Below are 16,422 nucleotides of genomic sequence, written 5' to 3' on the forward strand. Positions count from 1 at the left end.
GCCGATAAGAATGCTGTGATTGACAGAGTCAAAAACCTTGGCCGGGTCGATGAATCATGTGCAATAAAAGGGTCCAGGCCAATTGGGAAACAATACCTATTTTACCAAGTGGCTGATGGACCTCTTCAGCTTGCTGGGGATGGGCCTAGCACCGGCCAGCTCCAGGCTAATTGGTGCTTTCTTCGTGACAGAGACGTTAGCCAGGGGGCTCCTTGGATAGCCGCTAGCTAGCTGTGATGATCCAGATGAGAAGGTTCAGAGGTTGCGGTAGGTATCAGTATATGTGGGGAAAAAGAGTCCAGTATGCTTTGGGTTGAATTGCGCTGTGCAGACTGGCAGGAGTTGTCCGGGCTAAAGGTTAGCTTATGACCGCAAGCAGTGGCTAGCTGACTACTAGCTAGTTAGCTGGCTAGCTTCTGTTGGGGTTTCTGGTTCTAAAGTAAAGAAAATAGCAGATCTATACCACATTGGGTGAGGCGTTGCAGGAGAGTATGTTGAAGTTGAGGTTTAAAAATATTTTAAAAATAAATGCGAAGAAAATGCGAAGATATATATATACACGGGACGCGACAAGACGAAGACAAAGATGCCTGACTGCTACGCCATCTTGGATATGATGATGAAATAATGAGGATGATGATTATAATAATGAAGAGGATTGATGATAATGATGTTTAATAATGATGATGATGATGTTTATAATAATGATGATGATGATGATGATGATGTTTGATGAATGATGAAATGATAATGATGATGATTATGATGATGATGATGATGATGATGATGATGATGTTTATAATGATGATGATGATGATGATGATGATGATGATGATGATGATTATGATGATGATGATGATGATGATGATGATGATGATGATGAGTGATGATGATGATGAAATGATGGTGATGATGATTATGATGATGATGATGATATTTATAATAATGATGATGATGATGATGATGTTTATAATAATGATGATGATGATGACGGTGATGATGATGGTGATTATGATGATGATGATGATGATGGTGATGATGATGATGAAATAATGAGGATGATGATGAAATGATAATGATGATGATGATGATGATGATGATGATGATGATGATGATAATGATGATGATGATGATGATGATTATGATGATGATGATGATGATGATGATGTTTATAATAATGATGAAGATAATGATGATGATGATGGTGATGATGGTGATGATGATGAAGAATGATGATAAGATATGATGATTATGATGATGATGATGATGATGATGATGATGATGATGATGGTGATGATGATGATGATGATGATATGATGATGATGATGATGATTATGATGATGATGATGATGATGATGATGATGATGATGATGATGATGATGATGATTATGATGATGATGATGGTGATGATGATGATGTTTATAATAATGAAGAGGATTGATGATGATGATGATGATGTTTATGATAATCATGATGATGATGATGATGTTTATAATAATCATGATGATGATGATGATGTTTATAATAATCATGATGATTGATGATGGTGATGATGATGATGATGTTTATAATAATCATGATGATGATGATGTTTATAATAATCATGATGATGATGATGATGATGATGATGATTTGATTTGAAATGATGATGAATAATGACACCTTTATGATTATGATGACAAAATAATGATGATAATCCTCTGATGAATGATGATGACAATTCATGATCCTCTGACAAAATAATGATGATGTTTCCTCTGTCAAAATAATGACACTGATGATCCTCTGATCAAAATAATGACATAATTGATCTCCTCTGTCAAAATAATGACACTTCTCTCCTCTGTCAAAATAATGACATTATGATCCTCTGTCATGATGATGACATTCTCTCCTCTGTCAAAATAATGACACTGATCTCCTCTGACAAAATAATGACACTTTCTCCTCTGACAAAATAATGACACTTCTCTCCTCTGTCAAAATAATGACACTTCTCTCCTCTGTCAAAATAATGACACTTCTCTCCTCTGTCAAAATAATGACACTTCTCTCCTCTGACAAAATAATGACACTTCTCTCCTCTGTCAAAATAATGACACTTCTCTCCTCTGTCAAAATAATGACACCTCTCTCCTCTGACAAAATAATGACACTTCTCTCCTCTGTCAAAATAATGACACTTCTCTCTGTCAAAATAATGACACTTCTCTCCTCTGACAAAATAATGACACTTCTCTCCTCTGTCAAAATAATGACACTTCTCTCCTCTGTCAAAATAATGACACTTCTCTCCTCTGTCAAAATAATGACACTTCTCTCCTCTGTCAAAATAATGACACTTCTCTCCTCTGTCAAAATAATGACACCTCTCTCCTCTGACAAAATAATGACACTTCTCTCCTCTGTCAAAATAATGACACTTCTCTCCTCTGTCAAAATAATGACACTTCTCTCCTCTGTCAAAATAATGACACCTCTCTCCTCTGTCAAAATAATGACACTTCTCTCCTCTGTCAAAATAATGACACTTCTCTCCTCTGTCAAAATAATGACACTTCTCTCCTCTGTCAAAATAATGACACTCTCTCCTCTGTCAAAATAATGACACCTCTCTCCTCTGTCAAAATAATGACACCTCTCTCCTCTGTCAAAATAATGACACTTCTCTCCTCTGTCAAAATAATGACACTTCTCTCCTCTGTCAAAATAATGACACTTCTCTCCTCTGTCAAAATAATGACACTTCTCTCCTCTGTCAAAATAATGACACCTCTCTCCTCTCCTCTCCCACAAATCCATCTCCAGAATGCACCGACTTCTCTCCGCCAGTGGCGGTGATGCTGATGATCTTCCTCTGTCTGGAGGCCTTCCTCTTCCTCACCTTCACCGTGGTGATGTTCGGAACGCAGATACACTCCATCTGCAACGACGAGACGGTGAGGCACCAAGCTCTGTGGTCGTCACCACTTAAAGGAAGTGTCAAGGTTAACACATTATTACTGACACCGTGCCCAGCCTGCAGTGGTGGAAAAAGCTCTGTGGTCGTCACCACTTAACTTGTCAACGTTAACACCAGCCTGCAGTGGTGGAAAAAGTTCTCAATCTCATACTTGAGTAAAAGTAAAGATACTTTAATAGATAATGAATCAAGTAAAAGTAAAAGTCACCCAGTAAAATACTACTTGAGTAAAAGTCACCCAGTAAAATACTACTTGAGTAAAAGTCACCCAGTAAAATACTACTTGAGTAAAAGTCACCCAGTAAAATACTACTTGAGTAAAAGTCACCCAGTAAAATACTACTTGAGTAAAAGTCACCCAGTAAAATACTACTTGAGTAAAAGAGTATACTACTTGAGTAAAAGTCACCCAGTAAAATACTACTTGAGTAAAAAAGTAAAATACTACTTGAGTAAAAGTCACCCAGTAAAATACTACTTGAGTAAAAGTATTTGGTTTTAAATGTACGTACGTATCGAAAGTTAATGGACAAGTACAGTTGAAGTCGGAAGTTTACATACATTTAGGTTGGACTCATTAAAACTTGTTTTTCAACCACTCCACAAATTTCTTGTTAACAAACTATAGTTTTGGCAAGTCGGTTAGGACATCTACTTTGTGCCTGACACAAGTCATTTTTCCACCAATTATTTACAGATGATTTCACTTATAATTCACTGTATCACAATTCCAGTGGGCGAGAAGTTTACATACACTAAGTTGACTGTGCCTTTAAACAGCTTGGAAAATTCCAGAAAATTATGTCATCACTTTAGAAGCTTCTGATAGGCTAATTGACATCATTTGAATCAATTGGAGGTGTACCTGTGGATGTATTTCAAGGCCTAGCTTCAAACTCAATGCCTCTTTGCTTGACAACTTACTTTGGTGCATAAATAAGTGCAAATTAATCCCAGAACAGCAGCAAAGGACCTTGTGAAGATGCTGGAGGAAACAGGTGCAAAAGTATCTATATCCACAGTAAAACGAGTCCTATATCGGCATAACCTGAAAGGCCGCCCAGCAAGGAAGAAGCCACTGCTCCAAAACCGCCATAAAAAAGCCAGACTACGGTTTGCAACTGCACATGGGGACAAAGATTGTACTTCTTGGAGAAATGTCCTCTGATCTGATGAAACAAAAATAGAACTGTTTGGCCATAATGACCATCGTTATGTTTGGAGGAAGAAGGGGGAAGCTTGCGAGCCGAAGAACACCATCCCAACCGCGAAGCACGGGGGTGGCAGCATCATGTTGTGGGGGTGCTTTGCTGCAGGAGGGACTGGTGCACTTCACAAAATAGATGGCATCATGAGGAAAGAAAATTATGTGGATATATTGAAGCAACATCTCAAGACAAGACAAGTTAAAGCTTGGTCGCAAAATGGGTCTTCCAAATGGACAATGACCCCAAGCATACTTCCAAAGTTGTGGAAAAATAGCTTAAGGACAACAAAGTCTAGGTATTGGAGTGGCCATCACAAAGCCCTGACCTCAATCCTATAGAAACATCCTGTCTAAAATGTGGGGGGCAGAACTGAAAAAGCATGTGCGAACAAGGAGGCCTACAAACCTGACTCAGTTACCCATCTCTGTCAGGAGGAATGGGCCAAAATTCATCCAACTTATTGTGTGAAGCTTGTGGAAGGCTACCTGAAACGTTTGACCCAAGTTAAACCATTTAAAAGCAATGCTATCAAATACTAATTGAGTGTATCTGAACATCTGACCCATTGGGAATGTGATGAAATAAATAAAAGCTGAAATAAATCATTCTCTCTACTATTATTCTGACATTTCACATTCTTAAAATAAAGTGGTGATTCTAACTAACCTAAGACAGGGAATTTTTACTAAGATCAAATGTCAGGAATTGTGAAGAACTGAGTCCTCTTACAGCTCCCCCCTACTTTGTGCAATTTCCGCCTGAAGACATACCCAAATCTAACTGCCTGTAGCTCAGGCACAGAACCAAGGATATGCATATTCTTGGTACCATTTGAAAGAAAACACTCTGAAGTTTTTGTTCATGTGAATTGAATGTAGGAGAATATAACACAATAGATCTGGTTTAGATAAAACAATGAAATCAACCATATGTTTTTTATTTTTTTTTTATTTTTGTATCATCTTTAAAATGAACAAGATAAAACAAACATTCAGATCGGATGATGGGGACAATTTCAGTGAAAAGATATAAGAGGGCAACAGTACTTGTGCAGTTTCAGAATGATAACTTCCAAAATGAGTGTGCTACATGACATTTATCATGAAGTCACCCAGGTTTCCCACACAAGTAGCCCAAATGTACCCAAGTGGCCAAATTGATGAAGGTATACATTTTGAAACAAATAACTACATACAAAATACCAAAATTTCACTCTTACACCCCCCCCCCCCCCAAGAAAATGAGAGAAAAATGAGAAAAAAAAATAGGAATAAATATATATACATTTACAAAATAACATGGGTAATTATTTACACACTTTCAATATTTGGAAGACCCTCAGTCCTCTATCAAATCATAGCCCCAACCTAAAACCCCAAACAGCAAGCAATGCAGGTGTAGAAGTACGGTGGCTAGGAAAAAACTCCCTAGAAAGGCCAAAACCTAGGAAGAAACCTAGAGAGAAACCAGGCTATGTGGGGTGGCCAGTCCTCTTCTGGCTGTGCCGGGTGGAGATTATAACAGAACATGGCCAAGATGTTCAAATGTTCATAAATGACCAGCATGGTCCAATAATAATAAGGCAGAACAGTTGAAACTGGAGCAGCAGCACGGCCAGGTGGCCTGGGGACAGCAAGGAGTCATCATGTCAGGTAGTCCTGGGGCATGGTCCGAGGGCTCAGGTCCTCCAAGAGAGAGAGAGAAAGAAAGAGAGAATTAGAGAGAGCATACTTAAATTCACACAGGACACCGGATAGGACAGGAGAAGTACTCCAGATATAACAAACTGACCCTAGCCCCTCGACACATAAATTACTGCAGCATAAATACTGGAAGCTTAGACAGGAGTGGTCAGGAGACACTGTGGCCCCATCCGATGACACCCCCGGACAGGGCCAAACAGGAAGGATATAACCCCACCCACTTTGCCAAAGCACAGCCCCCACACCACTAGAGGGATATCTTCAACCACCAACTTACCATCCTGAGACAAGGCCGAGTATAGCCCACAAAGATCTCCGCCACGGGCACAACCCAAGGGGGGATGCCAACCCAGACAGGAAGATCACATCAGTGACTCAACCCACTCAAGTGACGCACCCCTCCTAGGGACGGCATGGAAGAGCCCTAGTAAGCCAGTGACTCAGCCCCTGTAATAGGAGATGACTCAGCCCCTGAGTCATCTCCTAGTCTGACTGGACTACAGATTATTCTGGTCCCTGAGTCATCTCCTATTCTGACTGGACTACAGATCATTCTGGTCCCTGAGTCATCTCCTAGTCTGACTGGACTACAGATCATTCTGGTCCCCGAGTCATCTCCTAGTCTGACTGGACTACAGATCATTCTGGTCCCTGAGTCCTCTCCTAGTCTGACTGGACTACAGATCATTCTGGTCCCTGAGTCCTCTACTAGTCTGACTGGACTACAGATCATTCTGGTCCCTGAGTCATCTCCTAGTCTGACTGGACTACAGATCATTCTGGTCCCTGAGTCATCTCCTAGTCTGACTGGACTACAGATCGTTCTGGTCCCTGAGTCCTCTCCTAGTCTGACTGGACTACAGATCGTTCTGGTCCCTGAGTCATCTCCTAGTCTGACTGGACTACAGATCGTTCTGGTCCCTGAGTCATCTCCTAGTCTGACTGGACTACAGATCGTTCTGGTCCCTGAGTCATCTCCTAGTCTGACTGGACTACAGATCGTTCTGGTCCCTGAGTCATCTCCTAGTCTGACTGGACTACAGATCGTTCTGGTCCCTGAGTCATCTCCTAGTCTGACTGGACTACAGATCATTCTGGTCCCTGAGTCATCTCCTAGTCTGACTGGACTACAGATCGTTCTGGTCCCTGAGTCCCTGACTGGTCATCCCTGAGTCATCTCCTAGTCTGACTGGACTACAGATCGTTCTGGTCCCTGAGTCATCTCCTAGTCTGACTGGACTACAGATCATTCTGGTCCCTGAGTCCTCTGACCTAGTCTGACTGGACTACAGATCGATCATTCTGGTCCCTGAGTCATCTACTAGTCTGACTGGACTACAGATCAGTTCTGGTCCCTGAGTCATCTCCTAGTCTGACTGGACTACAGATCATTCTGGTCCCTGAGTCATCTCCTAGTCTGACTGGACTACAGATCGTTCTGGTCCCTGAGTCATCTCCTAGTCTGACTGGACTACAGATCGTTCTGGTCCCTGAGTCATCTCCTAGTCTGACTGGACTACAGATCGTTCTGGTCCCTGAGTCATCTCCTAGTCTGACTGGACTACAGATCATTCTGGTTCCTGAGTCCTCTACTAGTCTGACTGGACTACAGATCATTCTGGTCCCTGAGTCCTCTACTAGTCTGACTGGACTACAGATCATTCTGGTCCCTGAGTCATCTCCTAGTCTGACTGGACTACAGATCATTCTGGTCCCTGAGTCATCTACTAGTCTGACTGGACTACAGATCATTCTGGTCCCTGAGTCATCTCCTAGTCTGACTGGACTACAGATCATTCTGGTCCCTGAGTCATCATCTCCTAGTCTGACTGGACTACAGATCGTTCTGGTCCCTGAGTCCTCTCCTAGTCTGACTGGACTACAGATCGTTCTGGTCCCTGAGTCATCTACTAGTCTGACTGGACTACAGATCGTTCTGGTCCCTGAGTCATCTACTAGTCTGACTGGACTACAGATCGTTCTGGTCCCTGAGTCCTCTCCTAGTCTGACTGGACTACAGATCATTCTGGTCCCTGAGTCCTCTCCTAGTCTGACTGGACTAGTCTGAGACTACAGATCATTCTGGTCTGGTCCCTGAGTCATCTCCTAGTCTGACTGGACTACAGATCATTCTGGTCCCTGAGTCATCTACTAGTCTGACTGGACTACAGATCGTTCTGGTCCCTGAGTCATCTCCTAGTCTGACTGGACTACAGATCATTCTGGTCCCTGAGTCATCTACTAGTCTGACTGGACTACAGATCATTCTGGTCCCTGAGTCATCTCCTAGTCTGACTGGACTACAGATCGTTCTGGTCCCTGAGTCCTCTCCTAGTCTGACTGGACAGATCGTTCTGGTCCCTGAGATCATTCTGGTCCCTGAGTCATCTACTAGTCTGACTCTGTTCTGGTCCCTGAGTCATCTCCTAGTCTGACTGGACTACAGATCATTCTGGTCCCTGAGTCCTCTCCTAGTCTGACTGGACTACAGATCATTCTGGTCCCTGAGTCCTCTACTAGTCTGACTGGACTACAGATCATTCTGGTCCCTGAGTCATCTCTGACTAGTCTGGACTGGACTAGTCTGAGATCATTCTGGTCCCTGAGTCATCTCCTAGTCTGACTGGACTACAGATCGTTCTGGTCCCTGAGTCATCTACTAGTCTGACTGGACTACAGATCGTTCTGGTCCCTGAGTCATCTCCTAGTCTGACTGGACTACAGATCGTTCTGGTCCCTGAGTCATCTACTAGTCTGACTGGACTACAGATCGTTCTGGTCCCTGAGTCATCTCCTAGTCTGACTGGACTACAGAGTCATCTCTAGTCTGACTGGACTACAGATCGTTCTGGTCCCTGAGTCATCTCCTAGTCTGACTGGACTACAGATCGTTCTGGTCCCTGAGTCCTCTCCTAGTCTGACTGGACTACAGATCGTTCTGGTCCCTGAGTCATCTACTAGTCTGACTGGACTACAGATCGTTCTGGTCCCTGAGTCCTCTCCTAGTCTGACTGGACTACAGATCGTTCTGGTCCAACTCCTTCAGTTTTCCCCTGATATCCATGAACAAATAGAACAAAATGTCTGTCCTGAATCGACCTAGTTGAGGCAGCAGTAGCACGGTTTCGTTAAAATAGTGTGTTGACTAAAGTGTCTGTCTGTTGTCTGTCTGTCGGTGTCTGTTTCATCTCCCAGGAGATCGAGCGTCTGAAGAATGAGAAGCCGACGTGGGAGCGGCGTGTGCGCTGGGAGGGGATGAAGGCCGTGTTCGGAGGCCCGCCCTCCTTCCTCTGGTTCAACCCATTCACCGGCCTGAGCGTCTCTGCAGGCTGGCCTACTGATGACGCGTACACGCCGTAGTGGTGTGGAGTTCTCTGTCTGAGGGCTGAGCACCCAAACAGCTCTTCACCGTCTGATATCCCCGGACCTCTCTGGACCGTCTGATAACCCCGACCTCTCTGGACCGTCTGGTACCCCGGACCTCTCTGGACCGTCTGAGATACCCCGGACCTCTCTGGACCGTCTGATACCCGGACCTCTCTGGACCGTCTGATACCCCGGACCACTCTGGACCGTCTGATACCCCCGACCCTCTCTGGACCGTCTGGACCGTCTGATACCCCCGGACCTCTCTGGACCGTCTGATACCCCCGGACCTCTCTGGACCGTCTGGTACCCCCGGACCTCTCTGGACCGTCTGATAACCCCGGACCTCTCTGGACCGTCTGATACCCCGGACCTCTCTGGACTGTCTGATAACCCCGGACCTCTCTGGACCGTCTGATAACCCCGGACCTCTCTGGACCGTTGAACACATCCCGGGGGTTCTGGTGGTACCTCTGGACTGATAGGATGGGGGGGTGATCTGTGACCTACGTAATGTAGAACAGCTGTACCCCCCATACACACTACAGGGGCTCCCCTGAAGTCCCTGACTCTCTGCCCTTAGAAAAAGTGCTTCCAGCATGGCTGTCTCCACCCCACTGACAGGGAGACCTGTATCTGGGTCTGTCCTCCACACAGAGAGACTAGGGCTTTATCTGGGTCTGTCCTCCACACAGAGAGACTAGGGCTTTATCTGGGTCTGTCCTCCACACAGAGAGACTAGGGCTTCATCTGGGTCTGTCCTCCACACAGAGAGACTAGGGATTTATCTGGGTCTGTCCTCCCCACATAGAGACCTTTGCCCCTGATGCAGCAGACTGAACAACAGGTTGACCTGTGACCTGGACCATGTTCAGGACCATGTGCAGGACCATGTTCAGGACCATGTTCAGGACCATGTTCACGACCATGTCCAGGACCATGTTCAGGAGACTCAAATGGGACAACACCTGACCTCTGCCCTTGATGCAGCAGACCATGTTCAGGACCATGTTCAGGACCATGTTCAGACCCATGTTCAGGACCATGTTCAGGACCATGTTCAGGACCATGTTCAGGACCATGTTCAGGACCATGTTCAGGACCATGTTCAGGAGACTCAAATGGGACAACCTGACCTCTGCCCCTGATGCAGCAGACCATGTTCAGGACCATGTGCAGGACCATGTTCAGGACCATGTGCAGGACCATGTTCAGGACCATGTTCAGGACCATGTGCAGGACCATGTGCAGGACCATGTTCAGGACCATGTTCAGGACCATGTTTAGGAGACTCAAATGGGACAAACACATTTAAACGGGGGAGGTTCTACCAGAATGGAGCAAATCCGAAACGCTGAAAAATGTATTTTTGTTGATTCTTTGTATTTTGTCTCATTGGTTGTTTTTCCTCCTTGGTTAGGAGCTGCTACAGTGTTTCCCAGACCCCTAGTCCCCCCCTTTACCAGTGTTTCCCAGACCCCAAGTCCCCCCCTTTACCAGTGTTTCCCAAATCCCCCCTTTACCAGTGTTTCTCAAGTCCCCCTTTACCAGTGTTTCCCAAGTCCCCCTTTACCAGTGTTTCCCAGACCCCAAGTCCCCCTTTACCAGTGTTTCCCAAGTCCCCCTTTACCAGTGTTTCCCAAGTCCCCCTTTACCAGTGTTTCCCAGACCCCAAGTCCCCCTTTACCAGTGTTTCCCAAGTCCCCCCCAGTGTTTCCCAAGTCCCCCTTTACCAGTGTTTCCCAAGTCCCCCCTTTACCAGTGTTTCCCAGACCCCTGAGTCCTGTCCCCCCTTTACCAATGTTTCCCTGAGTCCTGTGCCCCCTTACCAATGTTTCCCAGACCCCAAGTCCTGTCTTTATCCCCTCTTTATCAATGTTTCCCATGTCCTGTCCCCCCAAGTCCTGTCCCCCTTTACCAATGTTTCCCAGACCCCAAGTCTCCCCTTTACTAATGTTTCCCAGACCCCTAGTCCCCCTTTACCAGTGATTCCCAGACCCCAAGTCCCCCCTTTACCAGTGTTTCCAAAGTTCCCCCCTTTACCAGTGATTCCCAGACCCCAAGTCCCCCCTTTACCAGTGTTTCCCAAGTCCCCCTTTACCAGTGTTTCCCAGACCCCAAGTCCCCCTCTTTACCAGTGATTCCCAGACCCCAAGTCCCCCTTTACAAATGCTTCCCATACTTGGAACTTTGGGTTTGTCCCAACTGGCACCCTATTCCCTATATAGTGCACTACTTTAGACCAGAGCCATAGGAAGTGCATTATTTAGGGAATAGGCAGCCACACTGCCTTTAATACAAACTTCATTGGTGAAGCAATGGGTCTGTCAACCAACAGGAAGCTTGTAGTGACAGTCTTTGATGAAGGCTAATTCAGTCCACCATTTTGTTCCCCCTCAGCCCTCCTGACCTCCCTGATGATGAAGGCTAATTCAGTCCACCATTTTGTTCCCCCTCAGCCCTCCTGACCTCCCTCATGATGAAGGCTAATTCAGTCCACCATTTTGTTCCCCCTCAGCCCTCCTGACCTCCCTGATGATGAAGGCTAATTCAGTCCACCATTTTGTTCCCCCTCAGCCCTCCTGACCTCCCTGATGATGAAGGCTAATTCAGTCCACCATTTTGTTCCCCCTCAGCCCTCCTGACCTCCCTGATGATGAAGGCTAATTCAGTCCACCATTTTGTTCCCCCTCAGCCCTCCTGACCTCCCTGATGATGAAGGCTAATTCAGTCCACCATTTTGTTCCCCCTCAGCCCTCCTGACCTCCCTGATGATGAAGGCTAATTCAGTCCACCATTTTGTTCCCCCTCAGCCCTCCTGACTTCCCTGATGATGAAGGCTAATTCAGTCCACCATTTTGTTCCCCCTCAGCCCTCCTGACCTCATCTCTCCGCTGATTTAGTTGTCTTCACAACAGAGCCATTGTGACACAGGGTATTGATGATCATCAACCACCCGTTTGTTTTATGAGATATGCGTTACCCTAATCAATACAATCATCAATCATGCAAATATCCACCATTGATTAATGCTGTATGTTTTAAACTGTATCTATTTGGTTTATGATTGTAGATATAATTTGTTTTAAAATAAAGAGCTTTAGTCTGTGAACAACATGTCCCATATGTAAAAGCCTGATGTGGAAAAAGGATCTCATTATTTTACTCCCTGTGTCAGGCTGTGGGTAACTGGTCCTGCTGACTTGTGGTGCGTGTTTCTGTCAGGCTTTAACTGGTCCTCTGAGGCTGTGGGTAACTGTGGGTAACTGGTGCATGGAATCAGGCGCAGGAGAGCAGAGAGGAGTGTACAAGGTCATTTATTCCACGAACAGCACCAGTATAAAACAAATACTAACGGTGTGTGAAATTACCGGTCACTTGTAAAATAACGGGAGTATTAACGAACCCGGCAAACAATACCAGCCAACCAGTACGAACACCGGGGACTCACTGCGGTGGCGGTCTGCGCTCACTTTCTGACGCCTCATGGCCCGCTGAAGGTTCACATGAGCTGCGTCCCATGTCTCCTCCGAGCGCCTAAACCAGTTGTCCACCGCAGGAACCTCGATCTGGCTCTGATGCCACGGCGCCAGAACCGGCTGGTACCCCAGTACGCATTGGAAAGGGGAGAGGTTAGTAGAGGAGTGGCGGAGCGAGTTCTGGGCCATCTCTGCCCAGGGTTTGAGCGCCGCCCACTCCCCCGGGCGGGCCTGGCAATACGCCCGCAGAAACCTAACCACATCCTGGTTAACTCTCTCCACCTGCCCATTTCTCTCGGGGTGAAAACCTGAGGTAAGACTAAAGAGATCCCCAGATGTTCCATGAACGCTCTCCAGACCCGTGAACTGGGGACGATCAGACACTATATCCTCAGGCACCTCATAGTGCCGGAAGACGTGAGTAAACAGGGCCTCTGCAGTCAGTAGGGCCGTAGGGAGACCGGGTAAAAGGAGAACATGACAGGACTTGGAAAAACAATCCACAATGACCAGGATCATGGTGTTACCCTGTGAAGGAGGAAGATCGGTGAGGAAATCCACCGACAGGTGTGACCACGGCCGTTGTGGAACGGGTAAGGGTTGTAACTTCCCTTGGCAAGTGTCTAGGGGCCTTGCACTGTGCGCACACCGAGCAGGAGGAGACATAAACCCTCACGTCCTTAGCTACAGTGGACCACCAGTACTTCCCACTAAGACGGCGCACTGTCTGACCGATGCCCGGATGACCAGAGGAGGGTGACGTGTGAGCCCAATAGGGAGTATGGGGGTGGGATCCATGGGCCTCTGTGTCATACAGCCGGGACAATGCCACCAGTCAGGAGGCGGGGGGAGTATGGGAGTGGGATCCAGGCAGGGGCGGGAGTATGGGGGTGGGATCCTCCTCTGTGTCATACAGCCGGGACAATGCCACCAGGCAGGAGGCAGGGAGTATGGGGGTGGGATCCATGGGCCTCTGTGTCATACAGCCGGGACAATGCCACCAGGCAGGAGGCGGGGAGTATGGGGGTGGGATCCATGGGCCTCTGTGTCATACAGCCGGGACAATGAGTCTTAACGTTCTGGGAACCTGGTCGGTAGGAAAGGGTAAACACAAAACGGGTGAAAAACATGGCCCACGACAGCCAGCAGCTCCTGGTCCCCCACGTCATACTTTTGTTCCGCCGGGCTGAGCTTCTTCGAGAAGAAGGCACAGGGGCAGAGCTTTGGTGGCGTACCCGAGCGCTGAGAGAGCACGGTTCCTATCCCAGCCTCGGACTCGTCCACCTCCACTATGAACGCCAAAGAGGGATCCGGATGAGCCAGCACGGGAGCCGAGGTAAACAGAGCCTTCAGGTGACCAAAAGCCTTGTCCGCCTCAGCCGACCACTGCAGACGCACCGGTCCCCCCTTCAGCAGTGAGATAATGGGAGCCGCTACCTGACCAAAACCCCGGATAAACCTCCGGTAGTAGGTGGCTACCTGACCAAACCCCTGATAAACCTCCGGTAGTAGTTGGCTACCTGACCAAACCCCTGATAAACCTCCGGTAGTAGGTGGCTACCTGACCAAAACCCCTGATAAACCTCCGGTAGTAGTTGGCTACCTGACCAAACCCCTGATAAACCTCCGGTAGTAGTTGGCTACCTGACCAAACCCCTGATAAACCTCCGGTAGTAGTTGGCTACCTGACCAAACCCCTGATAAACCTCCGGTAGTAGGTGGCTACCTGACCAAACCCCTGATAAACCTCCGGTAGTAGGTGGCTACCTGACCAAACCCCTGATAAACCTCCGGTAGTAGGTGGCTACCTGACCAAACCCCTGATAAACCTCCGGTAGTAGTTGGCTACCAAACCCCAGAAACCTCTGCGCTTCCTTTACCGTGGTGGGAGTCGGCCAATTACACATGGCTGAAATGCGGTCACTCTCCATCTCCACCCCTGAAGTGGAAATGCGGAACCCTAGGAAGGAGACTCCCTGAAATAAACAGGCATTTCTCAGCCTTGACGTACAGGTCATGCTCCAACAGTCTACCAAGCACCTTGCGCACCAGAGACACATGCTCGGAGCGTGTAGCCGAGTATATCAGAATGTTGTCTATATACACCACTACACCCTGCCCATGTAGGTCCCGGAAAATCTGGTCTACAAAGGCTTGGAAAACTGATGGAGCATTCATCAACCTGTACGGCATGACGAGGTACTCATAATGCCCTGAGGTGGTACTAAATGCCGTCTTCCACTCGTCCCCCTCCCGGATACGCACCGGGTTGTAAGCGCTCCTGAGATCCAATTTTGTGAAGCGCGCCCCGTGCATTGACTCGATCGCACTGGCGATGGGAGGTAGCGGGTAACTGTCCCTCACAGTGATTTGGTTGATACCTTGATAGTCACGGGTGCAGACCGCCATCCTTTTTTTTCACAAAAAATAAACTTGAGGAGGCAGGTGAAGTGGAAGGCCGAATGTGCCCCTGCCCCAGAGATTCGGAGACATGTGTTTCCATAGCCGCCGTCTCCTCCTGTGACAGAGGATACACGTGACTCCTGGGAAGTGCTGCATCTAACAGGAGATTTATCGCACAGTCCCCCAGTCGATGGGGTGGTAATTGAGTAATTGAGCATATTCAGAGGGGATGCGCATGGTGGAGATCTGGTCTGGACTTCCCACTGTAGTAGCACCGACGGAAACCCCTACACACCTCTCCAAGCACTTTCTTGACCACCCTGGGAGAGCACTCTGTTGCCACAAAATAGTGGGGTCATGACAGGCCAACCAGGGTAGGCCCAGCTCCACGGGAAACGCAGGAGAATCAATAAGGAAGATACTAATTCTCTCCTTGTGACCCTCCTGTGTAACCATGCCTAGTGGAGCGGTGGCCTCGCTAATTAGCCCTGACCCTAATGGTCGACTATCTAGACTAGGGCGTGCACAGGGAAAGGCATATCCACAGGAACAATGGGGATCCCTAAACTATGGGGTAAATTATCTGTTAATAAAATTCCTAGCTGCGCCTGAATCTATGGCATCTAAAACTGACCCTCAGAGCCTAACTTCTGTTGACTCATCAGTAGGAACGATTTGTTTCTCTTTTGGTCCATTCAACTAACAGAACGATACGAACCTTGTTTCAGCAGGATGTTGTATAGTGGACCTTATGTCATGTCTTATTGGAATGGATTTATTGATAATATCTGTTGGAAAAAAGTTTGGATGTTGCCACACACATACCTACTTGTTAACAAAATTAAGGAAGTTTCCTTTAAAATGATTCATAAATATTATCCTGCCAACCACTATATGAAGAAGTTTAAGGAAAACATCAACTCAAATTGCTCCTTTTGTAATGACCACCCAAAAACAGCGTTGCATCTTTTTTTGGCATTGTATGCATGTAAGAAAACTGGCAAGACATCAGTAGGTTTATAATTGAGCATATTTATGCAGATTTTACACTATTTTGGAGAGATGTACTGCTTGGATTCTGGTGTTACAGGGGCCTTGTAAAGTGATAAGAATTCCTTATAACTGAGTAAAAGACCCTCTGCATTTACCAGTTGGCTCACCAATAGGATATTATTTCGGAACCAATATTCTAAAAACAAAGAGGTATTTTTCTACAATATACCCCGATTATTCCATATACAATATCTGTGTGGAGAAAAACTGTGTTTATAAATTAAGGGCCATGATAAGAAAACAACACT

General features: G+C 46.6%; 1 protein-coding gene across 1 annotated transcript; it reads left to right on the top strand.

Moving 5' to 3' along the window:
- Positions 1–2,730: 2,730 nt before the first annotated feature.
- On the top strand, positions 2,731–9,233 carry LOC124021034 (palmitoyltransferase ZDHHC7-like). The gene is made up of 2 exons (XM_046336345.1): positions 2,731–2,939; positions 9,069–9,233. Exons 1-2 carry the CDS (start codon positions 2,841–2,843, stop codon positions 9,231–9,233), a joined length of 264 nt encoding a protein of 87 aa, XP_046192301.1. The 5' UTR covers positions 2,731–2,840.
- The last annotated feature ends 7,189 nt before the right edge of the window (positions 9,234–16,422 follow it).

This window comes from Oncorhynchus gorbuscha, unplaced genomic scaffold (genome assembly GCF_021184085.1).
Source record: "Oncorhynchus gorbuscha isolate QuinsamMale2020 ecotype Even-year unplaced genomic scaffold, OgorEven_v1.0 Un_scaffold_1027, whole genome shotgun sequence".
Taxonomy (NCBI): Eukaryota; Metazoa; Chordata; class Actinopteri; order Salmoniformes; family Salmonidae; genus Oncorhynchus; species Oncorhynchus gorbuscha.

Coding starts and splice junctions, on each gene's coding strand:
- LOC124021034 (XM_046336345.1), top strand. CDS start 2,841: ATGCTGATGATCTTCCTCTGTCTGGAGGCCTTCCTCTTCCTCACCTTC. Junction 2,940..9,068: donor CCATCTGCAACGACGAGACG/GTGAGGCACCAA, acceptor TTCATCTCCCAG/GAGATCGAGCGTCTGAAGAA.